This window comes from Hypoxylon fragiforme, assembly GCF_022984875.1.
Source record: "Hypoxylon fragiforme strain CBS 206.31 chromosome Unknown GGS25scaffold_4, whole genome shotgun sequence".
Taxonomy (NCBI): Eukaryota; Fungi; Ascomycota; class Sordariomycetes; order Xylariales; family Hypoxylaceae; genus Hypoxylon; species Hypoxylon fragiforme.
The window spans coordinates 2876395-2903967 of NW_026054759.1; the positions used below are offsets into that span (position 1 = coordinate 2876395).

Sequence of the window (27573 nt, forward strand, 5' to 3'; positions counted from 1 at the left end):
TGAACGAAAAGGAGATGGAAGTTTGAATCGAGGCAAACGCAATATGTACATCTATCTCACTAACCTAATGTGGTGTAGCATTCACGTGTATTCTCCGCTGCTTTCCCCATTTCTTTTTCTTTTTGCATCTCAGATAATAAAATGATATAACTACCTAGGTACACATGTCGGTATGTAGATAGTAGATACCTACTAGGTAATGTATGCACTGCCGATTTTGTACTCAAATGCTTTTGTATAGTAATACCTACATGGCTGTTTACATGTTGATCTATCATCTATGTGCCCAGTCATCCTAACTTATGTAGTTACATAGGCAGGTATTGATACGAAGTGCGCCAATTCAACAATAATAAGATCAGAGCATTACATATGCCATCCAGCGGATTCCAGCCATCCTCACCTCATTTCAGTGGATACTGTTGTCTCCTACGGAGTAGTCCAAGCCAAATTCATCATGAATATCCATCATAAACCAGCAAATGACAACCCAAAGCACCCCCATCTCCCCGTTTATTCGCCTGCTAATATAAATAACTCACAAAGCTCGGTCTGCAGAGATATCTATGGTTCTATGGGTGTCTCCATTGATCCATTCATGGATAACTACATACATGTAGGTCCCTACCTCGTACCTACTTAGTAACCTCGTACCTACACAAACGCTTCCAATGCATGCATTGTGTGCCTAATGTATCTGGAGCCACCATTCATGCCGTAGGGATAAGGTTATGGCCTACATATGTACAATACATACCTATCATCCATACCTACTACGGTGACCTACCTAGTAACCTTAGTACATTATGTATAATCGATCCAGCTAAGGCATGCAGACTGTATGCAGGTAATCTAATGGCCCCAGCATCCATTAAGCATCCTACACGACAGCGCTAGAAACCTGCTCCAAGTTGCTCCAACCCGTCTCACTACATATTTTCGCGGTCTCGCGCATCTGAGATTCTGAGTAGGTATTCTACATATACATAGCTATGTGACATTGAATGCATCGTCAGGTACTACATATGTAGACAGTACTAGGTAGACTACATACATACCTACTTACATCAAAAGTACACATAGGTATGCACTTCGTACGAAGTATGTAATTACATCCATGTAATAATTGTAAAAGGGGGTGAGGGCTAGCATCTTATGTATGCCCAGGTGCATGCTAATAGCTTTGCACATTTTCAGAACTTGAATCAACTCAATAGAATGGAATACGATGTAGCTATAAAAGTAGCTAAAGCAATGTAATGGGTATCATAAAGTTTGCTTTACAGAATATGATCATGACGTCTAACCGTTCAACTGTCTAACGGTGACTTCGCATACGCCTATATTCATGCATGATCTCTTGAATCTGTGCATCAATATCTTGCGCCGAATCGTTTGGATGCACAGCTTCCAGCATCAGTCCTAATATTTCTTCCGCCATAGCTTCCGTCTCTTCAATGGTTCTGTCAATTTCCCAATGCATCGTCTCTAAATCCGGTAGTCTAGGATACGATTGTTGTATCTCCCGGAAAAGATAGGTCTTCTCTGCTGGAGACCAGGGGTTGGTATCTCGTCGAATACCTAGGGTAGGTTGCGTTTGAGGGGGGCGTCCCTGGGGCGGCCCCTGTGAAGCTGATGATTGCCGCGTAGAGGATGGAGCTGCGGATTCCGATAGTGGTGTGTAAATACCTCTAATCGACATTAGCGATCTCCAGTTCTGCTCTTTGATCGCATGCAATGCTGCCTCTTCCTCCTGCTTTTGTTGGGCTTCGACTTCCTCTTGTCGCTTCAAGTGTTGTTGACGGACTTGCTCTTCTTGAATTCGTCGACTTTCTTCACTTTCAAGCTTGTCTAGGCCACATTCCAGGTCTTGACGCAAGCCATCCAGGAATCCACCGAGCTCTTCTCGCTTCTTCATGTGGGCACGCCATTCCTCTTTTTGATCTTTGGCTCGCTCTTCTGAGCCATCAGATAGTTCTTGTCTCAACCGTCTAAGCAATGGACGATACAGCCGTTCAATCCACCCAAGTGCCCTCGTAAGAAACTCAATCGTGGAAGTCGTAAATACCGCTCTCGGCCGGTTGTTACCACCTAGATGCCACATAGACGCCATGACGCGGAATAGCATTGGGATAGCGAATGAGACTATTTCGCCAAATAATAATTCATCCTGTGTCTCTATGTCATCGTTCGTTAGTGGCTGGTTGGGCCCCCCCTCCACATTTCTTGTTTCCCAGATATGTTTAATCGCATGCTTTATCTTTGAAAAATAGTACCCAATGAGAGCACTATGTTCATTAAGGAACAAATTCTGCTCTCTGAAACGGGGCGCTTTTGGGGCTGCTTTGATCAGCGTGTTCAGTTTTGTTAGGAACTGGAGAAGAGCCTGTACTGGCTTAGGCCCCGATAACTGGACATCGAAAGGCTGTCCGTATATTTGACCACTTCTTCGTCCGGCCCAAGCACGAACTCTCATAAGCCTAAGAGCGGCCGTGAAGTTAGAAGATTTTAGAGTTGTAACAATGTCAGTGTCTTCCGAAGGCCCCTCGAATCGCACATCGCCCAGATATCCATGAGGGTGTTGTGCATGAAAATCAGCCACATCTTGAGCAAAATCTTCTTCGGCAAATTGTTCAATAACTGCAGAGCTTGCATTATCTGCCGAGCTTTCGTCAATATTTTCTGCCGCTTGCCCAGCATCGGAACCATCTTGCCTATGCTGCTGTACTTCAACTCCGCTACCTGCTTGCTCTAGCACTAGTGAACTGGGATCATCATCCTCTGATGCAGATTGTACGTCCTCGGCGACCTGAGGCTGGTCAGTCTGAGATGATTTGGCTAGGTTCGAATAACGACCTTGTCTAGGCGCTTTGGCAAGACTGGCTCGGGGAGGTACTCTTTTTGAGCCATTGGTATAACCTGTGTTTTTATAACGTGGGGGGGTCACAGGTACGTCATAAGGGTCAATTGGACTATGGCCTTCAGTTCGATGGTCTCGGATGTCGTTATCTCCTTCGAACTCGACTCTAGACTGGGGACTTTCTTCGTTGTGGATAGATGCGTTGGGCTCGTCTTTGTCCTGGGGTGCTTGTTGAAAGTTCAAATTTTCACGGGTAGTTGGACTATCGGCATGCCCATTATCTAGTAAACCGATTTTGCTCTCTAATTCGTGACCCGTCGTGTGCCCTTTGTTTTCATCCTGTTTCAGCACCGCATTGACGCTGTTAAGTAGCCCAGCTGGTACAATCTCCTCAGACTCCGAACGCTCGCTTCTAGTATGAGAAGTTCTCATTCGGATAGGTCGGGTATCAGAGGACGAGGTAGAAGTCAGGTGTGGGTATGCATTTGCATGCTCGATTTTCCGTCTTTTGGGTTGCGGTAGGTGTATGAACCGGCTTTCATCGAGCTGATTTCGAGTTCGGCGACGGCCAAGTGATGGCAAGCTCACACTGGAGGTAGAGTTACGTGGTAGGCTGTTCGGAATTTCGTCCACATCGTCGTCGGAGCTCTCGACATTCTTGCGGCTGGACTCCTCTTGCATTAGTTGAGCTTGAACTTGAGCCTCGGCTTCAGCATAACTTTGACCTTCAGCTTCGGTATAGATTTGAGCATGAACTCGACCTCCACTCCGAGTTCCCACCATAATTGCGAAGAGATAGGATGACAATCAAGGCATTAGAGCACTAAAGTCGACGCATTGGTTTGGATCATGGATGGTGAGGATCCTTGGAGTTGTGGAGTTTTGCAAAGTAAAAAACTGGTTAAACTTTAGAGATAACTATGCTATATCCAGCTTCAAGACTGTCGGGGAATGTTGAATCGCATCGCCGATGATCCTGGACAACTTGAACATTGAACAGATAACTTAGGTTCATAGTTCTTAAAACGGCACGGGTTAGGTATGTAACTACCCGCTAACCTAGCTAAGGTACCTGTTAATTAGCGTAGGGTTTTGATGTTGTGGTCCGTGCTGAAGCTCTTAGAAGTGACCTTGGTCTGCATAGTTAGTGCTCACTGCTTAGAAGGGTAGGTGGGGGCGGGGTCTTGTCGCAGACATACATTACATGTGTAACATCTATAACTAATATCTACATCATCTACGTACTAGACGTAGTAACCAGCGAATTGAACATTGTACACCAATACATCAATATTTCATCAAATTCATTCTTGTCTTTGAGCTGCTCGCTATATTGCACTTTTTGTTTCCTCTCATTCTAATTAGCATATGCAAGCACAACTGCTGCACATTTACCACCTACCTACCTGCCTATTCAACATCACTGGCAAGACGGCCATCCATTCATAGTACTTACAACTGATTTCTAGATCAAAGGAAGCCTTTCAAGAATGGAGGCTCCTAAGCAAACACAACCAAATGCCGCCAGCTTTCCCGTCCTGGAGATATGGGACCCTTCGAAGAGTCCATGCATGTTTATCAAGCCTGTAAAGCAGATTAATGAAGGGCCCGACGTTGCCAAGTTTCTGACTTCAAAGGCATATCGCGATATTGGAATCTTCGTTATGCAGTTGAACCGCGCCATGTGTCCTCGAAAGATTAAAGATGATGACGGCAAGGACAAGATTCAGACTTTCCAGCTCGGCTCTGAATATGAGACTCAGCCAGTCCTCTCTGTGCGAATACTTCAAACGCTATTAGCTACAATCGAGTCCTACATTGATGAGGCCCCGCCTGATCAAGGCCCGAGACGCTTTGGAAATATCAGTTTCCGGAAATGGTACCAGTTGCTAGAGGATAGGATTAAAGAACTTCTCGAGAAGTTCCTACCTGACTCCGTGCTAAATTTTGGTCCGAGGTACGAAAGGAAGCCGCGTGCTATGGACGAGATCAAGTCATATCTGCTTGGTGGGTTTGGAAGTGCACAGAGACTCGATTACGGAACAGGCCATGAGTTAAGCTTCCTAGCCTTTCTTGGATCCCTATGGAAACTCGGATATTTCAAGGATGGCAAGCCAGGTGGCGACATTGAGCGCAGCATCATACTTGGTGTCTTCGAGCCCTACCTTCGGGTGGTAAGGCGCCTGATCTTGACCTACACATTGGAACCGGCCGGATCCCACGGAGTTTGGGGTCTAGACGATCACTCTTTCCAACCATATATCTACGGATCAGCGCAACTGACTCGTCCCATATCGGACTCGGAGCCCATGCCACTTGAAGGCTCATTGCCTCGAGCACCCAAACCTGCACAAGTTGTCAAGCCCGAATACGTTGAACAGGAGAGGAAGAGAAATATGTACTTTTCGGCTATTGGATTTATCAATGATGTTAAGAAGGGCCCGTTTTGGGAGCACAGTCCTATTCTATTTGATATCTCTGGCATCAAAGACGGCTGGGGTAAGATCAACAAGGTATGATATTCCAATAGATGTATTACCCACCTGCAATCTTCGCTAATATTGTGTCAAGGGAATGATCAAGATGTACAACGCAGAAGTTCTTTCCAAATTTCCAGTAGTACAGCATTTCTACTTTGGGTCATTGTTCTCTTGGGAACAAGATCCAGATGCCACAATACCGCAACAAACGATTCACATGTCAAACCAACCTAATACTAGTACATCGATGCCGCCGCCGCCATCTTCGTCTACGGCTACTGGACCCGGTACCGCTGCTCCATGGGCTCAAGCAACGAGTATGACAGGCCCCTCTGGTCCCGGCATTCCTTACTCCCGGGCTCCCGGACATCCCGTTACACTCCCTTCCCATGCCCGATCCGGTGGAGCCGGCGGCCAAGGTCCGACCACCAGAGCACCTTGGTAAAGCACAATGATAAACAAACGGGGTAAACGGACAATTTGACCTACTATCATCATACGGCACAATAGCGCCGTACTCACAAGGCTCAAAGAAGACAGGTGCTATGATCCACTAGCATGTTAGAGGCAAATGCACACTCAGGCTACTGAAACCTCGCGATGCCCGCTCGAGCACACGTTAAGTGCTTCATCGAAATCGCCAGAGAATAGCGCTAGCCAAGACAATAGTGTAGGACATGTGCACATTCATCCACATATCTAGTCAGCTGCATGTCCAGCAGACACTATACCCCAGGGTCGATGAATGGAATCCGAAGCTCTCCGCGCGTCGGGGCGCGACACGTTGAGAAGGATCGATGGGGGCTCGCCTCTTTTAAGGCCGACGAATAGTACATAGATGGGTACTAGGCTGAAACGAATAGATATCTCTAATGCATATCTATCTATATAGCTACAAAAAAGTCTAAGATAGGTATCTATCTAAACTCCTATTCGTCTCCTGCGCCCCAGTCGTGCATGCTCATCACAGATGCCCTTATCAGTTGCTTCTTATGAGTAGGTAGCTTCCTATCTGCCTGCCTACATATTACACATTTGTTGAGAGAGCATGAAAATTCATACTCAGACAAAGCGACTGGCTAGACTACCAAGGTCCTTAGCTACTTGCTGATATTATATATGTACCTATGTGATTAAGACTACCAGCCAGGTGGTTTGTAGACACGGACCTATTATAAGATACCAATACATATACAACTGGTCTGTGATCTTGTCACTATAAGATGACAGCTTAGCATGCCCACTCCGAAGCTTAACTATATCGATTTTACCACCATTTCTAAATAAGACTTCAACTGCCCAGGAAAACTTTCAACGTTCTATAAAACAAGCATAAACCTCCAAAACTTTATATGCCATCTCAACAACCCCGTGGCAAAAATAGGTAATAGATGTGTATAAATAGACAATAATAGGCGTCATCATCACGTAATCACATTCACCTCAACGCTACCTAAGTAGGGTACGCAGGTAGCATAAACTTAGCAAGCCATGTGTAGGACACGAGATCCAGACCGTTGCCATCGGCACATAAACTACACTACATACTAACAACGGCCCGGTCCGTATGACTAAGGAATCACGTGTAGAAAACTTAGATGCTTGATGCCTTTTCTTTTTTAAGAGAATGATAAAAAAAGGGAGTCGAGGGAGGGAGGCCCCTGCTCTTCTTTTTGACTTTACTTTTTTTTTAGGTCGAGAATAATTGCATTGTTTTGTTTTGGTTTTGGTTTTGGTTTGGTTTTTCTTTTTTCTCGAGGAACCTTATTAAGAAAGGGTATCTTTCAAACGGGCAACTAATTAAAAAAACACACACACACTCAACAGCAACTTCAACTCTGTGGGAATATCCTCCGCGTCGTCGTTTCGTAATCCGACACGCCAACAGCAGCAATAGCAGCAACAGAAACAGCAATAACAGTAAAAACACAAAAGAGCATAATTTCTCAAGCCATGAGGTGACACACCAATTTATTTGCTTGTCCAATCGTTCACATTATATTAGGGGCAGCCTTTGTATCGTCCGCATCGGGGTATTTGAGGGGGCAGGTGAAGGGTCGTTGGTGACAACTTAAGCGGCAGGCTTAGCTTCGGCAGCAGGGGCAGCCTCAGCAGCGGGGGCGGCAGCGGGAGCAGCCGCAGGAGCCTCGGTCTTCGCGGCCTCAGCAGGGGCAGCCTCAGTAGGCGCGGCGGCGACAGCCTCTGTTTGAACATGGTCAGCATGGATTACATCAACAAGTATTTTAAAAGGGGGAAGAAAGATATGCATCAAGTACGACGAAGGTCCACTTGACTCTTGTACGTTTTAGGAAGTGGGAAAAGGGGGCTGGGGTTTAGACTTACGCGCGGGGTCAGTGGGCGCCGCAGCGGGCTCGTCTGCCTTAGGGGCCTCAGCAGCGGCCGGGGCAGCTATTCCAAGAGATTAGTATTGCTTCTCATGTCCAAGGCAGGATTCATAACTTACCACCCTCGGCGGCGGCAGCGGGAGCAGCAGCAGCGGCACCGGCTTCAGCGGGCTTGTCGGCAGCCTTGTCAGTGGCCTTAGCCTTCTTGTCCTTCTTGCTCTTGCTGAAGATCTTCTTGAGCTTGCTCTTCAAGTTGTCAAGAGCATCCTTTGCTGAGCATGAGAGATTGGCATGTTAGCATGTTTACTCATAAGCCGGTCAATCATGGGTAGGTATTGAGGAGAGTTGATAGCTCATCGCATGAACGACTTGATGAGCCAAGGAAGGAAATATTCGCAAATGCCTATTGCTAGAACATGATTTGCTATCCTCATAGCTGCTATGTTGATACCGATGAAGCGTGGGCAGCTCGCGAGTACGTGAACAAATAAAACAGGGGAAATCTCAATACTTACGAACACCAGGCATGATGACGGTTTGAGAAGGTTAAAAAGGTGAAAAAGGTATTAAAATATATTAAAGAAGACTGAAGGCGTTGACAATAGAGTCAATCCAACAAAGTACGAAGGGTAAGTCGGTGATGTGTGACGTTGCTCTGTTGTTGTCGCAGAGAAGGAGAAAAGGCAGGAGGAAGTAAATTTGGGGGGGGAAACCGTCGAGATTAAAATTGGAGAATTCGATTAACCAGTCTTTCCGGTTATGCACCCTTGACAACCACCCCTATGCACCTGTACCCTTTTAGCGCCGGCTGCCACTGTAGGATGCACGAGCCCCAGCTAAAATGGGCCAGCCAAGCAGCTGTCTGTCAGTGTCTCCAGCGCTCTGTAGCTCAGGGGAATTGGGGGGAATTTCTTGCTCATTTTTTTTGTTTTTGTTTTTTAAAAAAGAGCCAAGCAAAAGCCTCTGCATGATACACTTGAACATGGTCACATTATTCCCTCATGATCTGCAAAGACCTGCAGATTCTCACAGGGGCGGATTAGAATATTCATATGTCGTTTTCTATATATGTAGGTTACAGGTGTGCAGCCAGTCAGGTAAGTGAGTAAGTAGCCAAGTAAATCAAGGAGATAGCCCATACTGATAGATAGATACCTACCTAACCTTGGAAGTTGTCAACGTTACATAGTAACGGATGCTAGAAATGTAAACGTCTTTTTGGTGCATGGCTACACTGCATCTGTCTATCTCCGCACCTCAACATCCCACGCTTGTGTGAGCACGTTCCAAGTGTTCCTCCCATGTCAGTACATACAGCTGGAGATGTCTCAGCTATTCCGGTCTACATAGAGTCTAGGCTCTGGGGTAGGTAGTAGATGCTGTAACTAATAGTAGGCAAGTCTCATACTACTATATGTAAGTAAGTATGTACGTCGTAAAATTTTTATCAAGAACAATATCAACTTCATACCACAGAACCGAGCGCTAAGCGAGCTGGCCTATGAGCCGTCGTCTTAAAGTAACAATTGGCGCCGATCTAGCGAGATAAGGGATCCTAAGGCTGTCAGGATCCCTGATTTAACCTCGGGATATTTGGATATTTGGTTATTTGGTTCATTCGAAGTTTAAGGAAATTTTTGAACACAGACAGTCCGATCATGGTACTATGTAGGTATTTATAGATATCGAGGAGTTTCATTCATACATAACGTTACTTTCAATTCATTATCGTGCTACTTATATCAATGCCTCCATGGCTACATATGCAGGTTCATATCTCGACTTTTACAAACCCAGGCAATCCTAACTTTGGCTGGTTAAAGCATTCCAGTAGCTGTCGTTAAGCTGCTACGAAGTACAGACAGTGGTCATGCCGCCGTGAGTAACCTACCTATTCTAGTCTCGCCTAACACGTCATAGGCATAGACGATATCGCAATACAGATTTTTCGAATTACCAATTCACAATGAGTCAAATAGAAGACATCGGACTGAGACGGCCCACAGATTCGAAGTACTACGTAGTATCTTAGATGTATTATACCTACATGTACTTCAAGTTGACCCCTTTTCAACATCCCCAAGGCCAATAGCCAATCAGATTTCATACAAACCCCCGTGGCTCTCCACTGCGCAATCGGATGGCAAACAGTCATCAATAAGCAAAATCTTGAACTTTAACAAAAGCAACATGCGTCAAAGAAACTATTATGATAGTTTGATAGGCTAGGCTTTATGTAGTAGGTAGGGTATCGATAATCTTGCTTTGACTTCGCTTTCCCGTGGCTCGTCGATTTGCATCTGCAACTTATGCCTATAGAACCAATAACTCAAGTTCGCTATTTCCTCTTGAAAATATAAGGTATTGTCTTTCTTTGGAGGGCACCGATACCAACCATAAACTACCCGAGTCGCAAATTTCTAACACCTAATCAATTACCTAGGTATCGTTCCTTCAATTTTCCTCCCTCTCACGCCATGGCTCCCATCATCTATCTCGTGCGTCACGCTCAAGGTTACCACAACCTCAGCCTAGAAAATCAGCAAATACCAGACCCAGACTTGACTCCTTTGGGGGAGTCTCAATGCGATGAGCTTTGCAAAAAGTTTGATGCTCATGATAAGATCACTCACCTCGTTGCGTCACCTATACGACGAACACTGCACACCTGTCTGCGCTCATTTGCGCCGGTTGTTCAGTCTGGAAAGAAGGTAATCGCTCTCCCAGATGCTCAGGAAATCTCCAGATTTCCCAGCGATATTGGCTCGGAGCCTAGCAAGCTGAAAGAGGAATTTGGCGATTCGGTGGATTTCAGTCTTGTTCAGGTGGGCTGGAACGACAAATCAAGCAGAAGCAGAAACTACCCTGTCCCAGCTAAGCTGAAAGCGAGATCACTGGCCGTCAGACTATGGCTTAGGGATCTCGTGAACAAAGCCGGAGAGGACGCCCAGGTTGTGCTTGTCACCCACGGCGGTATTCTCCACTTCTTGACACAGGATTGGGATGGTGCCAGCCCGGAAAGGGGTATGTACTTGCACACTTCCCAACCAAGGGCCAAAACTCGCTAGAACCGGATGACTATTGGTTGCCGGAAGGTATGATTATGATTGCTCATGATTAATAATAGGTACCGGCTGGAACAATACTGAGATACGTTCATACGAATTTCGAGATCCCACGGGTCAAGATCCTGAGGCAAGCCTGAAAGAGACCCAGCCGAGCTGGCGTCGTCGCCGAGGAAGCGCTATTCCTCTTACTGATACGGAGCAGCTGGAAATCAGTGACGTATTTGAGACTATTCTTCACGAAGAGGCTAAAGAATATGATTCTAGGGCCGTTACCGAGTGAATATGAAGGGTTACCGGAACCGACTGGAAGGATTAGTTCTATAAAAGCCCGCCCACCGCTACTTAAACAAGAATTACAAATAGGATAGGGGAAAACCATCCATGTTTGCTACCTGCTAGACTATGTTAGCATCTCGGAGCAGTATTTTACTGTTAAAGCATGAAGAAACACCATGACAACGAACCAAAACGCTACGTACCTATTAAGCAGTCCCCTTCCCCTTTTGCATTTCTATAGAATGGGACTTTTTGAGATTCTTAAACTCGGATGATGAACTTACATCAATGATATCAGTACATGTCTAGAGTACCTTACGTACCCAGGTGGACATCGTCTGGTTAATACATTTGAAGAGCAGGCATACATGCAACTTTTACGTACTCTTCGGTGCAGTAGGTGCTATGTGGCTAGTACCTATGAGATGTTCTCGAGAAATTGATCTTTCCTGGTTTCTTTAGCTTAATGTTGTTGTACTGATGCCAAACCCAGTCAGACTGTCAAATAAACCGAGAATACTGCTGGCGTACCTAGGATACCCTAGGCATGTATCGTGAAACAATCCCTCTTACATGCGCATTCCGATGATAGATACGATAGAGTTGACGAGAACAAGAAGGAAAAGGCTTTACGTCATTCTTCTGACTAACATTGAAGTTAATACATTGATGCCAGTGTCCTACCTGCATGTATCTAGTAGGCGTGATTGACCTACAGTTGTACATGGTATACCTATTTGCTTAATAGTGCACGCGGCAGGTCAAACTTTATCTTACCTCAAGGGTTGTTTATGGATTCCAAGGTTTGTTACATGAAAGCGGCCTTCTTGGATTACTCCTGCCTGGTGTTGAAATGAGATCGACTTCAGGGGCTACGGTGACGACAGTTGGTGAAGATGAAGGCGTCGTCGGTCATATCAAGCAGGCACGAACGCCAAAATAAGAGTCAGGAGGTTCTCTAACAGTGAGCAATTTAATCATAGTTTGTTTCACATATCCATCATAATCGTTATTAGGAAAGAGCGCTGGATGGCGGATGACGGCGTGAGGGGATGGGGAATACATTGGTATTCTCGACCCATCTACCTCACCACCTGATAGTAGATGGCCAACTCCAATAACCAACATTCAACATTTTGTTCTTCATACCAAGAGATAAGTTGGCTTTTTTCTGCTTCTTTCACTCGAGTCTAGTTGCTGGTTCTCCTATCACTCTTTACCACACGCTATTACGCTTCACCACTCTCTGCAACTGACACTCTTCTTGCGCTCTTAACTCATCTTTCCCCCTACAACTTGGACAAGAAATCGCATTGACCATGAAGTTGACTACTTGCTTGGCCTGCTTTGCCTTTCTGGCGGGCACTGCCATTTCAACGTTGAATGACTTCACTGACCTCCATCCGATCCTGGCACCTAGTTACGACACGGCAAAGCTTTCAAACATTGTGCCATCTGCCAATGCTACCCTAAATTATGGCCTTGATGCTACCATGGACCCTCGTAGTAGTGTTACCATTGATCTACTCGCCGACAGACCTGTAGTATTACTTGAAGCCATCGGAGCAGTACTCAAAGTTGCCTGCACCTACAATACGGTGACTGTCTCCTTTAGCAATGCAGTTACTTTTGAACATGCTATCTCGGAGTGGCCTCGTGGAGGTGGCTTCTACCTGATCACCAACCATTTTGAGAATTGTGATGCGTCAAAGGAGAGAGGATTCTACCGGGTCACCAGCCTTAGCTGGGATAAGGAACATGCTAGTGTTACGGCGCAGACAGAGAAGACAGACTTCAAGAGCATAGCGAGTAAGTTCTTGCAATATCGCGGGAGTTTTCTCATGCTGACATTGGTCACAAGCTTCATTGGCCGTTACTTTCTCCCATGTCCAGAGCTCAATGCAGAACAATAGCGGGAACATCACGTTCAACGAGCCCGGAATCAGCGTCGCCTCCAACTTCTCGCTCCCTACAGGCATGGCGATATTCTCAGACGGATCCTCGTTCTCTGCTACGGCCAACGACGGATACCTGAGTGACGCTGCTTTAATCCGTGGTTACTTCAGTTACGATGTTCCAAGTTCTCAACTTCAGAATTGTTGGTTCGACATAGACGCTGAGTTCTTCGGCGACCTAGCCGTCACTTTCAACCTCACCTCGCCTCTCAGCAACAACAATTACATGTTCACCCCTGGAACATTCTTCCCCAGCTCCATTGACGTTCCTAGTGCCTTCAGTCTGAAACCAGTGCTTCGTTGGGCAGTCGGGGCCGATGTGGGAGCTGCTGGTGCAATGTACCACGACAGCAATATCACCATGACAATTCCCGACGGGCATGCACATGTCGATTTCTTGAGTAGCAACCATTCACACGTCGCTGGTTGGTCGCCACGTCTCACCTCTGCTGTCAGCACCGGAGAGGCATCCACAGGCCATACATCGCCATTCGTTGACTTCACCATAGAGTTAAGCCTTGATATCCTGAACGGGGCATTCAATACTACAGGCGGGATTACAGCGAGACCGCAGTTTGTGAATGACCTGAACGTAGCACAGAGCCAGACACGTGTCAGGAAGGCCAACCGTATGATTTGGCCGAGGAATGCGACATGCTCGAATGGGTACGAGATCCGTTCGTCTTTCAACTTCACCGTAGGCGCATATGTAACGGACCAGTGGCAGAAAACGCTGTATAACACGGAAATCCCCATTGAGGATGAGTGTATCTCATTCTGATGCTCTAGCTTGCCCACAAGACAAGTGGATTATGGAGGGGAATATTCATGGCTTTGCAAGATTATTTTGTTTTCAGTTGATAGCAGGAAGTATGGGAATCTAGGAACCTACCTACCCAGATAGTAGCTGGGACCTGCTGGGTAGGTAGGTAGGCACCGAGTATTTTTCTGTTAATGAGGAGGGAAGATGATTATGTAATTACCTAAGACACGCTTTTAAAGGTTAGGTGCACGGACCAATCGAAAAGACCTGGAGCTGAATGGAATGGAGTGGCAACGGAACTAATTACTTCATTATCATCATCTTCAACTTTCGTTTTTCTAATAACCGGATTAAAACTGCTGAAGTAATATCAAAAATCTTCAGATCTTGGGTTGAGTCATCGCCCTAGAGTAGCTGGGTGGGTAGGTAGATAGAAGCTCACAAAAATACATGGATGTCTCACGATAACTTCCTTGTATTCTTTCCTTACGTTCTTTCTTTCTCTTCCCCCAAATAACTATCATCTCCGGGACGCTTTAGCATAAGACCTAAGCTATATTTTACAAAAGTGATTTCCTCATGAGTTCGACACAGAATGTGTCCGACGGGGCCATTGGCGGCCATCAGGCAGTGACCAGAGCTCCTGCTAGTCACGTTGTTCCCAAACCGATTCCCGAATCGCAGATTCAGGATCCACGAAAGTATCAGCTGAATCAATTAAAGAGACGATATTCTCCTAAACAGAACACACTTCGAGACGGAACCACGAATCTCTTATTTCAGCTTAAACCATCAGACCCGGATTTCCCTTTCGAGCTGGATCATTTAGAATGCGAGCTTCAGGTGCCGGCATCATATCCTGGGAGGTCTCCTATTCTTCGGATAAAAAATAAGGAGATACCACGTGGATTTGCTGTTAATATAGAAAGGGGATGGGAGAGGCTTGTTCATGAAAACCAAAGCTCAACTCTGCTAAATTTAATCAACGCTCTGGATAAAAACCTCGAGGCATTCCTTTCTGAACGAAAGACCGAGACTGTAACCTTATTGTCTTTCAAAGATACGAGGCACATAGATAGGTCCGCCACTGTCTTAACCGAGACACAGTCTCCGGTGATACCTACACCGCCAAAGGCATCACTACCATTCAGTAAACCATACATTCCAGAAGAGTCTTTCTCGGAGGAGCAGATTACCTCTGCAAAGACCAAGCGAGCTCAAGAGATCAGACAACTTGAATCTCGGATGTCTCGGTTGCCTTCTTACCAAAAATCGGCAGATGGGGTCGTTTACACGTTACCACTGGAACCGAAGCGACGCTCTGAATTACCTGTAGGGTTGCAACGAATTCAATCCGTCCAATTAATCATTCCATTGCTTTACCCCCTACAACCACTCAAGGTACTGCTGAACGATGTCGAGTCGAAAGATGCGGAAGTGCTGGAAGAGCTTTTCGCAACAAAGGCTGCCCAGCAGAAACAGATGACTCTGACAAGTCACCTGAACTATCTCGCGCAGAATATACACATGTTGGCAAAACAAGCCCACTCGACAGAGAAACAGGCTGAGAAGATACCAAACCGCGCTGGTGCGATAGCTGATGTTACAACGAGTCAAGCAACAACGTCTCGAGTTGCCAACGAAGATGGGAAAAGCCATATTCATGTTATCCCCCGGCCTCCAGAATGGAGTTTTGACGATGAATCCGAAGAGTCGGAAGACTCGGAGGACGATTTCTGGGATTCGGAGGACGACTCGGATGATGGGGGTGTGCCAGTGAACGGGGGAGGGGGTATCTCTGGGGCCGCTCAACAAGCGGAGAGGGGCACCGCGATGTCGTTCCCGTCCATCGAGCTACACGGCATCGAACTGCTGCAGGTATCGATTCTGAACATCAGCGTCAAGTGCGAGCGCTGTCGTACGATCAACGAGATGACCGGGCTCAGACCCGAGATAGAGAAGGCAAGCAGCTGCAAGAAATGCGCGACGGCACTCACGACCAAGTTCCGCCCCGAAATGGTCCACCAGCACTCTGTGCGGGCGGGCTTCATCGACGTCGCCGGCTGCACCGTGTTTGACATGCTCCCCAGCACGCTCGTGCCCACGTGCTCGCGCTGCTCGACCGCCAGCCTGGGCCTCGTCTCCGTCCGCGGCGACACCATCACTAACGTGTGCCGCGACTGCCACGCCAAGTTCACCTTCAAGATTCCGGAAGTGAAATTCCTCACCATCACCCACGACATGCGGTTACCCCCCACCTCGGGGCCCCGCAAAAACCAAGAAAAACTCGGCCTCCACGCCGGCGAACCGCTCCCCGCCCGCGGCGCCTGCGCGCACTACCGCCGCTCGTACCGCTGGTTCCGGTTCTCGTGCTGCGGGAAAGTGCACGCGTGCGACCGGTGCCACGACGAGGATGAGGACGGCGGGAGCCATGCCCAGGAGCGCGCGCACCGCATGATCTGCGGCTGGTGCAGCCGCGAGCAGAACTACGCGCCCGAGGCGTGCGCGTTCTGCGGGAGAAGTGTTATCGGGAAGAGGGGCAGTGGGTTCTGGGAGGGCGGCAAGGGCACGAGGGACAAGGTGAGGATGAGCAGGAAGGATAAGAGGAAGTTTCGGCGTGTGGGGGGTGGGGGGGAGGCGAGGAAGAAGGGATAGGTGGTGGGCGGGAGCTGGGGAAAAGGGGGGTTGTGAGTTGGTGCCGATGACTTAGCTATTCAGGCTATGGTTTAAGGGGGGAACGACTCTAGGAGTCATCATGGCATACTGTACAATCTATTCGCCCGCATTATGCTTGTCCGATGGATAATACATAGGTACCTGGGTATTATTTACTCTCCCTCTCAGCCTTGGCAGCTGGTCATAAGAATTCACACACACAACTACAACAACTAACAACCAACGACCACCAACCAACAAGCCTCAAGCCTCCATACAGATGGCCAACGGCTCCGAGCTGTGTGTGGAGTATATCTAGGTACTTATATCACTGCGTACATAAACTCATGTTGGTATCTGCTCTTGCACAAGGCTATGTCATTCATATTAATGCATCTCGCGTGTCTTTTAGGCGCGTTAGAATTAGGTATACGCGCTTGGCACTACCTACGTAGGCAGGTTCCAGGGCAGGACTATTCCGTCGTTTAGCTAATTACCTACATAGCACGCGGTACTTGGAATAGCTTCAATAAACGACAACGCGTCATCGAGGGTTGTGTACATGAGGCACGTCCATTCTTGCGTGCCTAGGTACATACCTATGTAATATCACGCTGTGCCGTCAGGCATAATGCTCATTGATCAAAGCGTCTCGTCTTCGGCCGAGACGGAGGCGCAGTTGCTTACCTAGGTACAGTAGGCAAAGCGGGCCGTCTCTCACTATGTAACTTTGCCTGCCCCGTGCTTGCTTGCTCGCTTGCCTGCCCTGCTCGCTAGCAGCTAGCAAGTTAGTTACACCATTTACGACGGACGAACATTCCAGGACGTTCCACAGCTGCCCAACGTGTTTCGTCGACCCTGGAAGCGAGGCGGCCAAGAGCTTTCCTCATCAGCATGGGGTGCTTTGGGCGGTGATGGATGGTGGAGTGAGTGAGTGTGTCAGGGGTCGACGGTAATATCCCGAATAATACTTACTTTTATTATTATTATTATTATTTTTGGGCTTTTCAAGAATAAAATAAAAAATATTATAGATAAAATAGTTATTCGATAAAATAATATAAAATAGAAACAGAAATAGAAACGCTTTGATTTTCATAATCTCCCCTATCCCCCGGCATGCCCCCCCCCCCCTCCTCCCCTGAAGCAAGTGAGCACCTGGACATGCAAATCTACACAGCGTATCAAAGCTTGTCTGTCTGTGACAATGTAGTTATTGTATTGTGCATAGCTCCAGCGACCTTACATAGGTACCTACCTACTCCACCCCCCCCCCCCCCCCCCTTCTCCCAAGCCATGGCCCTGGGACCGGTGTCGTCCGGGCCTAACGACCGTTAAAATTGCCTCCCTTGCTTGGTCCCAACCACACTTAACTAAACCCTTGCCCTCCCTTCTCCCTGTCGCTCGTTTATCAATTACCGCTGTGTCTGTTGGGGGTGGAGAGGAGGGAGAGAGAGAGAACACATGATGATGATGATGATGATGATGATGATCGTGGAACGCACTGTCGTCCGGAGTTTCTTCCGCCTGGAAACTTTAGAACACAGGGGGGTGAGGGGGTGAAGAGGTCATACGGAGAAGGGGAAAGGGGAAGGGGGGGTTTTGCTGCTCAGTGCCCTATTATAACGCGGCTGTATAGGTAGTTGGGTATTAGGTCTGTGACGGGGATGGTGTCATGTGCTATGGTAGGTATGGCGCGAGCAGCTTTCAGACGCGTTTCGCTTACCTAGGTAACTACTCCCTTCCCTTGAGCTTGAGCTTCTTACCCGTGTTTTGCTATGTAGTATAGTTAGTTACCTACCGAGGTATGCAGGTTGCTATCGCTCATATGCGATTTGCGCTGCCTTTAGTTTTACGCGTCTATCTGCATACCTACGACGCCGTAGGACAGGCTTGATAGCTACGAGCTGTATGGGTGCGAGATAACTATCAGATATCAGATAGATACCTACCTACCTAAAGCCCTAGACACGCGCATGCATTAACTACATGCCAACTTGTCGAGCACTGATCACGCACCTACCTATGTTATGAGGTAATTAACTGTAGATATTAATAACGAGATACGAAACGGCACAGCAAGATGGTTCTTAGGCCCGCCCTCACCGCGCTCAACCTACAACCTACCCTACCTAACCTAGTAACTAACTACCTAGCAACAGACGCTAAGAGCCCGGGAGCATGGCCCCCCGATGTAAAATATCGGTCCTTTGGCGCGGGTTCCACGCTATCGGTACCGTCGTCGACTCGTCGTGGTCTTGGGATCTTTTTTTTCCTTGGAGGATAACTAGGTATGTATTATGTACATGCCTAGGTAAGATAGGTTTTGGAATTATGGACGTCGTTAGGATGGCACGGATATCGTTGGGTACTGTTATGTTATCTTGGCTTTATCCAGTGCACTCCTATGTGACGTGTCATGAAGATGGAAGCTGGACGAGACTTGCTCTGGCCTCTCTGGGGAAATTAGATGGGCTTTTTTTCGTGGCCCAGAGATATCGTAATCGTACAATACAAATACCTTCTTAGGTAAGTATTCTGGAGTCTGGGTCAGGTAGATGTGGATCGGCCCGACAGTGTGGTAGCTGGCGCGGAAGCGGAGTGAAGCGATCACTGGCGTGGATTGTTTTAGTGCTGTAACTTGCAACCTGCGAGTCTCTCATTCGTATGTAACATCGATCGCTCGAGCGAGCTTATCATGAGGTACAGTACCTGTTATGTAGGTAATATGCCACAACGCTCAAACTTAAGCGGTCAGCAGCGAACGGGCACTCGTGTCATTGATGGTGGTCCACGCACGCAAAAATCGATGTGCTTGGTTCATTGGACTGCAAGCAGCTAAGATAACGTAAACGACACGTCAACTAAGGCAAGGTACTAGTGTAGGTAGGTACACAGCGTGATGTAAGAGAGCAGATTTCCGTCATACATATTACATACAGGTACATCAGCGATTATCTTCTGCTGGCGCCCACTGCAGCGGTAACACCACATGCTACTAAGGCTAGGTACATGCATGCTAAATTGCAAATCCGGGGGATACATGGTGCAGGAACAGCTGGATGGAAACCAATCGGAGCTCACCTATAATCGTAGGTACTACCGTACAGTAAAGAACTCGGACGCGTCTCGGTATATTCTAATGAACGACAGTTATCCTTAGGTACCTAGTTAGTTATGTGTTATCAGAAATTCATTGTACTACTAGTAACTAATACTCGACTCTTCCAGGGGATAGAACAAGCACGGTCTCCCGCCTTCACACCTAGGTTGACCGAGACCATTCTAGGGTTACATGGAAAGACGATTGATTACCTGCCCAGGTGTAGTTATGTACATTGTTCATACATGCCTCAATCGATGTCTAAGGCGGGACGGGAAGAGCCATCAGTCTTACGTGTTGCATTTATCGGGTTTCCAATTTGGGGGATCCCATCCGGGGGTTGCATTTGCAATACCTAGGTCAAAACTGCCCAAACTGCCCAAACTGCTCAAACTTCCCTAATCCGTTAAGGCCATCGCAAATCTACCTTCCTCTTTGAGCGACCGGTGGACACGTTAGGACCTCTCTCACCTACACTAGCAGCAAAGTACAACTGCAGACTCAGTGTAGAGGACCAAAAGAAGCTAAAGAATGCCTCGAGCAGGGGACATTCGAGATTCTCACATGGATACCCGGTCCCTATCCCCAGAGTTATTGCAGATGTTATCGAGGCAAAGTTGTGTTTCATTGCCTCTTTGGAGCCATAGGATTCGAACATGATATTTCTTGCCGTGGTTGACTGCCTTCCAAGGTTGCGACTAACCACTAACACGTTCATACCACATCGAGCTCCTTTGGTTCGACCAGCTTTATAAAATGAACGTTTAACTTATCGTTTGGTTGTGTAGGATGCATATCGACCAGGCAAGCTATATGTTGGTATATGTAGGACTTCCGTAGGCCCGAGAGGCCATCATGTGACGGACCGTTTATGCGGAGTAAGTGCTGTATGATACCACTGTTACATATGATGGTACTTGTATGTAGACAGGAAGCGACGATATGTTCTGAATTGAGCCTTGCAGTTCGTGAGGCATATTGTAATATTGACTGCCCTGTGCAGATTGTTTCAGGATATCCAGCACACGCAGTCGTAGATCTCCCCCACACGACTCGGAATACTTATCAGGGTCTAGATTAGCAGGGCACCGTTATACTGTACGTAAGCACGTAGGTATGCATATTGCCATAATATGCAGATCGTCTATTCAGTCAGTCCAGATGTTAGGTACGGTCCCACGTAGGTGCATAGTAGGTAGCTCAATACCAGACAAGCTTCATCGAGAAAGAAATGAAACAGTCTCCTCAATCATGTGCCCTTCGTTCTGCGTAGTATTGCATTGAGGAGCATGAAGACAATATGTAACTGGATACCTACCATCCTAGGTACCCAGCCTCGCGGTAATGCTTAGGCCTAGGGCGCAAGGACGACGTTGGGTTTAACATGGCCTGGGTCGATAATCGCCAATGTTCCCCGTTGTTTTCCCTTCTTTAAGTTCTCACCGAACGATAGGGACTGAGGACGGGGATTACTGCATCTGGTTCAACGATTGTTAGGTAATTGTAGGTAGGTACCAACTGACACACGCCCACACACACCTTTGTTAACCAAGCCCACGGCCTTGGGTCGACGAATTCCCGATTTTTAATGTGCCATGAACTTGGTGGGAAATCAGGTACGTAGAGGCGGTGTCCTAGACTCCTAGTAGCACAGAGCGTCGCATGATGATGAGACTGCCGGATAGTAATTAAATCGCGATGGAACTATTCGCGCTGCTCGACCCCCCCGGGATGAGATGCAAGGCTTGGGGGAAGCATCCTCATGCAAGGGGGTTCGGGCGGTCATCGTGACGATGACAGGGTTACGGGCGGATTTTTTTGGCTGGGCGCTTTTTGATCAAGCACGACGTCCTTCATGCGAGAAAGTCTGTTTCTGGCATGGCGTCTGAAATCTTTAAGATGGGTTGGCCCACCTTGCTTCGCTATGACGGAAGTTTCACGGCCCTAGGGAGAAACGATCGTGGTGGGACAGTCTAGAAGGAGTGTAAGGAAGGACTCTCTGCCCTGTTCCGCCTGTGTTGCAAACAACGATTTCGGTATTTCGGCCAAATACATACCATGTACAAGACAAGGCCCTAAACTCGTTCGAATTTCCTTCTAGAAGGAGGTTTGGAAGGTCCTTGGAGTTATCATTCCGGAAAATGATTCGGAATAGGTAAAGCGAGTGAGCCAGGAAATTGGTTAAGGTCTGACAAGTGAAGGCGGCCCTGTCGTCGGAAGCACACCCGCCCCCCAGCGGCCCCATCAGGAAGTCTGAGAGCCCGCTGGTACTAATTCTATCGACCCTAGGTCCCTAGTAAGTAGGTACCTACATAGGTACCCAGCTTTCGAAGGAAGAGTAAGTAGGGTTGCGTAAAATGCGCATTATAAAATAAAATGCGCGTATTATTCATAACCCCTGTAAAATGCGTATTATACCGTATTATTCAAAAGTGGGTCACGTGACCACCCTAGCCTAATACATTTAATATATACTTATATGTAAACAAATTTTCAATACTTAAAATAATATGGGAAAAATATTTCGAATTGAATTTTAATATATGGGAAATTTTACCATTTTCCTTATGTAATGAGGCGCTTATTTGATTATGCTCTTCGAGCATATTATAATCAAAGTCTAACGCAATCTTTAAAGCTTAGTTCAGCCGGATCACTTAAACGATATATCGAGATTTGCGCGCCTTAGATAAGTTATTTGTAAAATTAGGTAATATCACCAAATTTTGGTGTAAAATTTACTCCACTTATGTACCGATCCACTTTTCCATTTCGGACCCACTGCATTTTATAATAAAATGCAATATTATATTTGAATAATACGCGAATAATACGTTTGAATAATACATTCCGCAACCCTAAGAGTAAGGATTATGGCATAGGTACTAGACTGGCGCGTGAAACGAGTACCGTACCCATCTAGAATCTGCCTAGCACACTGGCCGCCCAGTTGGGACTTAGTTGCTTGAGTATTATTTTATCGTGATCGTTTGTATTTTATATATTTTATATATTTAATTCAGAGATAATATTCATGAATATTTCAGTGATCTGCATAGCATTGTTAGTGGATATCTTGAAATAATGGATGTAGGTTACCATAACGTAGACCATCAAACTTACCTAGCCTTATGACTGAGTGCAACTTGTACCCCAGTTTCCCCAGACTCTACTATGCGTGCCGAGCCTGGGAAAGAGGTTGTTCGCCACAGAAGCTCACCAGATAGCTTGAGAGAGATTGAGTCGAAATCCTGACACCAGAGTCTACCTAGGTTAGTAGATACCATTAGAGACTTGGGATAGGGCTATCGTTGACAAACAATGTAGGTAGTGTACGTCCTACCTACTACCTAATATGATGTAAGTGTAGTCAGTTCTCCGCACTATTGATTTTTGATTTATGACCGCGGAAGATATCCAACGACCCGTAGGATAGTATTCAAGTACAGTGACAAGGTTCATACTGCCTAGTATACTGCCCTAGGTAGGTATTTAGGTATCCAGCTAAAATATAGTCAATATATTCGAGAATAAAAAAATCAATAAAATATTCAGTCAATAAAAATAATAAAGAATAACTACACACAGACAAGGGAGAACTTACTAGTATGTAGAGGTGGATAGTTAATACTGTACCTTGTCCATTATGTCAAGTGATGAATATCCATGGATGAGTAAAAAAGACCAAGCTAATGCGAACAGCGGTTCGGAAACTCCAATGAATCTTCACCGGGCTCCCAGATCTGGTATTTGAGACGATCACGAGATTTGTTTTACTTCCAAGTTCAGTACCCATAGATGTCCATGATAGATGTTTGATGTTACAATTTTGATAAAAATAAGTAAATGAGTTGCAATATTTAAGATGAGGTGGACCCGCCAATTTGGTCACTGGGCTGACAACAGTGACAAGGTTTGTTTCATCAATGGAAATGGATTTTGATTTTATTTTTATAACGTTATCAATGCTATCAATGTTGCTATCAATTGCATGTGTTTCATAACTTGTAGGCATGCGGTGATTGGTGCAGATAGATTATCCCTGTGTGTTACATAAATGACATCTTATGCAATTGATATGAATTGATATGAATGAATTGATATCATACCCATGATACTGGATAGTACCCCACCCACCTGCCCAAAGGACTGGTAAGACTCCCTATCGGCCCAGGTGGAATGACCTTCTAGATCGGAGCGTTTGACCTTGTCTCCACCTTAAACCCTGCTTAAGCCCTGTAAACACCCACTTAGTTAGATTACCCATACAAATTGTGTGCTGATCATATCTTAAAGTATGAGTATCCTAGGTAATTACATATATTGTATCTATTATTGCTATCGGGCCCTAAAACCTTAAATCTGGAGCCTTCTCGGGCCGTGAAACGCCGGTTATTTGGATTGCACGTGATCACCCTTAAGGCCAACATACAATCGCTTAAAGCCTTAATTATTTAATATCCAACCTAAACGTTTAAAACATATAGCTATAATGATGCAACCGGTATCAATTAAAAGAGAATTTAATTATTAATTAAATTATATAAGTTAAATATGAATGCGATACTTGGTTGCAAAGTTATTTAGATATATATATCGTGAGATATTATGTGACAATTGATCATGTGACATCTTATCATGTGACGCCCTTAGGCGATCGTGTGCAGGCGTGGCTTGACACTGGCTTCAAGGATGATCACGTACGCCCGCCTTCCCAGCTAGCTTATTTACTTGAATAACTTTACAACCAGATATCTCATCAATTCGAGACCGGTATCAATAGATTCATAATTCAATGCGCTTTCATTTGATACCGGTTGCACTTATATAGCTATATATTTAAAGAACGTATTCAAAATAAAAGAATTAATTCAAAAGGTTTAATATACGTAATACAGTGTATATAACCATTCATAATTCATATTTTAAGATATGATCGCCATACAATTTGCTTGGGTAATCTAACTAAGTGGGTTTTTACAGGGTTTAAGATGGAGACAAGGTCAAACGCTCCGATCTAGAAGGTCATTCCACCTGGGCCGCCTATTATGTAGGTACTTAGGAAGTAAAACTTATCAACGAACTATCATACATGGATGTAACCTTATTAATAAACCTCCAACTTATTGCTATTATGAGGTAGGTACGCTAAAGGTTAGGGAGGCACATCCGAGTTAAAACCTAGCAAACTAGATCCATCTACATGTACATACCTCCAGGGCTATGAGCAGTGAGCACCGCTACAGCAACTGCTAGTATGTAAATAAGCACCTAATTTAGCGGCGGCAGTTCCTATGTAAAGGTCATTGGATACTATGTAGCCCTGAAGGGCTTCAAAGTTCAAGGCCTAGAAGCCTTCCGTCATTTAATTTATTTACCTACCTAGGTAGGTACAATAGGTAAGGTACAACATAGCTGACATCATCTCAATTTACAGTATCAGTACTTTCTCTAATGTGTGTGATGAATCTCGATTCAAGCTATCATGCCGCTATCCGACGTCACACAGGAGGACCATGTGGCGTACCTACCTAGGTACTAGGTAGCTAGCAACAATATTTTCTCCACCAGCAGCATGAAATTCAATGTTGAATGTTCCATCATCCACATCAGCCTCACTTATCTAGGGTAGTAATAAACCAAACAAGCCACAACCGGAAGACGACTTACATTATTCAGCCTATCTACTTTCCAAAAGAAGGAATCTGCTCTATAAACCAGCGGACGAGGCTGGTGTCGGCCCTCCTTACCTACCTAGCTTAAGTACCTACATAGTAAGGTAGTCAGTCAAAGCATCATCCATGGCAGACGCTAGCGGCTCGCCGCCCCAGCCCAAGCGGCCGACGACGAAAGAGAAGCTCCTCGAAGAGATCACCACTCGAATCGAGGAATCCAAAAAGCTGCAGCAGGAGTCCGTGGCGCTGCACCAGCAGGCCGAGGAGACCGAGGACCCGGCCGCCGCCGAGGAGATCAAGTTCCGCGCGCGCGAGCTCGACCGCAAGGCCGCGAAGCTGCTCAAGACCGCCAAGCGCCTTGAGGCCGGCTGGATGCAGGGCGGCGCCGCGGGGGCCGGCATCGGCGCGGGAATCGCGGGCGGGCTGGGAGTTACGGTCGGGTCTCTGGTTAGTGGTCTCGTCGCTATCCCGACGACCGGGTTGGGTATCCTGGTGGGCGCTGGCACAGGGCTGGTCCATGGGCCGTGGATTAAGTTTAGCGAGGTGTTTAGTAAGGATGAGGTCGATGAGATTGATAAGGAGGCCGAGGAGGACGCTCGTCAGATTAGCGAGGGGTGACGGGGTTGTGTAAACCTTGTGGGATGGGATGGGGTGGGGTGGGTACCTAAAGAAATGGGAATGAGAAATGGCGTTTCATGTTGAATAATAATGGCATCTGAGCTTGGGATTGGGTAGGCAAGTAGGCATATATGCTGGCAAGGTACTAGGTAGCCTCTGGTTGGTTTATGGAGTCGGGATCAAGTCGGGATACATAACGGATTTGGTGATACTTGTTGGCATACAATAATTGGAAAAGGGGGGTCCTTTCGGTACGGTTTTCTTTAGCCTTTAGCCTAGCATCTAGCGAGACGTTCAATGTTGATTGCTCTGCCTCTGCAAACATGCCAGGTATGTGAGGATGACTTAAGGTGTTCAAAGATCGTTGCAGGATACCTAGTTGCCGTGATGACAAAGCTACTGGATAACATATCATAGGTGAAAACTAGTATTTTCTCGCCGTAGACAAGCGCATGAAAGGGTAATTGGCCATCGTTTTCTCTTTAATCTCGTTCACAGGAAAAATATTGATGTGTAGGTGTTTGTCCAGGTTCAGCAGACCGTACGGTAGCCATGAAAAGCAGTCAAAGGAGCACTGCTATAGAATTCCAAGCTATTCTCACCAGTAAATGAACCGCCCCAGGATTCTACCCACTCACTATTATCACTGTAGCAGTGATGAATCGATTTGAGCTCATCGCTAGTCGCTTCCTAATAGTTCACGCTACTTCATAAACAAAAGACTTGTCTGACTTTCTTTCACTAACATATCATTGTCAGCCCCTTTCAAAGAACACCATCTTCCATGCACTTCCATGTTTCAAAAGCGTTTGGCATATATACCAATACCTAGATGGACCCCAATACAGACAAAAGGGGGCGATGGCGTATATAGTCTCAGGGGATCCCCAGTAACACATTTCGACCAAAGCCAGACGACCAGACGCTGCGCTCTAAACATCACTAGATACCACTTCAAGCTCTCGTTCAAAAACAGACGACAAAAATGGACTATTACTCAAACATAATCCAGGGAGTTCCCGCAGGCATTTTAGGAGTCTTGGGAGTCATGGGTGTATTTAAACTATTCTTCTCCCAAGGGAATTGCCAACGCCCGATTTGTGATGAATTTCCACGTTTTAAGGAACTACCACCGTGGATACGGAGAAAGATCTGGCGCCATTACTTTCTTGATACTCCCAAGACGATGTGTATGTTTCTCGAGAGGTCGTCGTCCTTAAGCGGCGACTATTTCCCCACAACTCAGCAAGAAATGCCCAAAAGAACGATAGTTGGCTCGACCCTCTTTCTCTCCCCGGGCTCCCATAGATTCTGGGACAAGCCGACTTCAGCCATCAGTATCGAGGCGTACCACGTGGCGGCGCAGTTGGGCTGGCGAGCGCCTCGCGAGGTGAGCATCACGGAAGCCTATAACATCTTAAAGCTCCCGGATCCAAGAGAATATCTTCTATCACGCGGCTACAGCCAATCGGAAATTGATGAAGAGATCGTTAGAGAATTCCGTGAGGCACGCAGGAGATAGAGGAGAGGGGCGCGCACAGATGGGTGCATTATATGAGGACGGCGTTGATAACTATCCCCATCGGGGTTGATGAGGACTACTGAGGAAGAAGAGGGAGAGTCACTAGCTACCAGTATCGAAACTCTGGAGCGTGGGTCCAGTCACTGTTCCTTTTCGCGGGGTATTTGCTTCTAAAGATAAAACATCAACACTCACTCACTCACCGGCCTTCATGAAAGGATGTACCCATTACCTACCCAGTGTCAGCACTGGA

The 27573-nt window shown here is 46.5% G+C and overlaps 8 protein-coding genes across 8 annotated transcripts; 6 read left to right on the forward strand and 2 right to left on the reverse strand.

Moving 5' to 3' along the window:
* Positions 1-846: 846 nt before the first annotated feature.
* Positions 847-3870, reverse strand: GGS25DRAFT_487507 (uncharacterized protein). Its single transcript, XM_049260723.1, has one exon. The coding sequence runs from the start codon at positions 3641-3643 to the stop codon at positions 1319-1321; it is 2325 nt and encodes a 774-aa protein (XP_049118090.1). The 5' UTR covers positions 3644-3870; the 3' UTR covers positions 847-1318.
* A 176-nt stretch (positions 3871-4046) lies between these two features.
* On the forward strand, positions 4047-6262 carry GGS25DRAFT_246565 (Phosphotyrosyl phosphatase activator). Its single transcript, XM_049257165.1, has 2 exons — positions 4047-5373; positions 5432-6262. The coding sequence occupies exons 1-2, from the start codon at positions 4351-4353 to the stop codon at positions 5783-5785; spliced, it is 1377 nt and encodes a 458-aa protein (XP_049118091.1). The 5' UTR covers positions 4047-4350; the 3' UTR covers positions 5786-6262.
* A 1149-nt stretch (positions 6263-7411) lies between these two features.
* Positions 7412-8213, reverse strand: GGS25DRAFT_520925 (uncharacterized protein; the record flags this gene model as incomplete). The annotated part of the gene is made up of 4 exons (XM_049263971.1): positions 7412-7542; positions 7684-7749; positions 7805-7957; positions 8201-8213. 4 exons carry the CDS (start codon positions 8211-8213, stop codon positions 7412-7414), a joined length of 363 nt encoding a protein of 120 aa, XP_049118092.1.
* Positions 8214-10038: 1825 nt separating this feature from the next.
* GGS25DRAFT_246616 (phosphoglycerate mutase-like protein) lies at positions 10039-11297 on the forward strand. The gene is made up of 2 exons (XM_049257166.1): positions 10039-10709; positions 10813-11297. The coding sequence occupies exons 1-2, from the start codon at positions 10163-10165 to the stop codon at positions 11031-11033; spliced, it is 768 nt and encodes a 255-aa protein (XP_049118093.1). The 5' UTR covers positions 10039-10162; the 3' UTR covers positions 11034-11297.
* An 889-nt stretch (positions 11298-12186) lies between these two features.
* GGS25DRAFT_531055 (uncharacterized protein) lies at positions 12187-13765 on the forward strand (the record flags this gene model as incomplete). Its single annotated transcript, XM_049265457.1, has 2 exons — positions 12187-12838; positions 12891-13765. Exons 1-2 carry the CDS (start codon positions 12349-12351, stop codon positions 13763-13765), a joined length of 1365 nt encoding a protein of 454 aa, XP_049118094.1. The 5' UTR covers positions 12187-12348.
* Positions 13766-13996: 231 nt separating this feature from the next.
* Positions 13997-16847, forward strand: GGS25DRAFT_246685 (uncharacterized protein). The gene has a single exon (XM_049257168.1). The coding sequence runs from the start codon at positions 14327-14329 to the stop codon at positions 16400-16402; it is 2076 nt and encodes a 691-aa protein (XP_049118095.1). The 5' UTR covers positions 13997-14326; the 3' UTR covers positions 16403-16847.
* Positions 16848-24648: 7801 nt separating this feature from the next.
* Positions 24649-26247, forward strand: GGS25DRAFT_487533 (uncharacterized protein). Its single transcript, XM_049260724.1, has one exon. It carries the CDS (start codon positions 25307-25309, stop codon positions 25796-25798), a length of 492 nt encoding a protein of 163 aa, XP_049118096.1. The 5' UTR covers positions 24649-25306; the 3' UTR covers positions 25799-26247.
* A 536-nt stretch (positions 26248-26783) lies between these two features.
* GGS25DRAFT_520930 (uncharacterized protein) lies at positions 26784-27320 on the forward strand (the record flags this gene model as incomplete). The annotated part of the gene is made up of 1 exon (XM_049263972.1): positions 26784-27320. One exon carries the CDS (start codon positions 26784-26786, stop codon positions 27318-27320), a length of 537 nt encoding a protein of 178 aa, XP_049118097.1.
* Positions 27321-27573: the final 253 nt, after the last annotated feature.

Excerpts from the sequence above, each read along its gene's own strand:
- GGS25DRAFT_487507 (XM_049260723.1), bottom strand. The coding sequence starts at position 3,643 with ATGGTGGGAACTCGGAGTGGAGGTCGAGTTCATGCTCAAATCTATACC.
- GGS25DRAFT_487533 (XM_049260724.1), top strand. The coding sequence starts at position 25,307 with ATGGCAGACGCTAGCGGCTCGCCGCCCCAGCCCAAGCGGCCGACGACG.
- GGS25DRAFT_246565 (XM_049257165.1), top strand. The coding sequence starts at position 4,351 with ATGGAGGCTCCTAAGCAAACACAACCAAATGCCGCCAGCTTTCCCGTC. Across the intron at positions 5,374-5,431 it reads GCTGGGGTAAGATCAACAAG|GGAATGATCAAGATGTACAA; the intron begins GTATGATATTCC and ends TATTGTGTCAAG.
- GGS25DRAFT_246616 (XM_049257166.1), top strand. The coding sequence starts at position 10,163 with ATGGCTCCCATCATCTATCTCGTGCGTCACGCTCAAGGTTACCACAAC. Across the intron at positions 10,710-10,812 it reads TGGTGCCAGCCCGGAAAGGG|GTACCGGCTGGAACAATACT; the intron begins GTATGTACTTGC and ends GATTAATAATAG.
- GGS25DRAFT_246685 (XM_049257168.1), top strand. The coding sequence starts at position 14,327 with ATGAGTTCGACACAGAATGTGTCCGACGGGGCCATTGGCGGCCATCAG.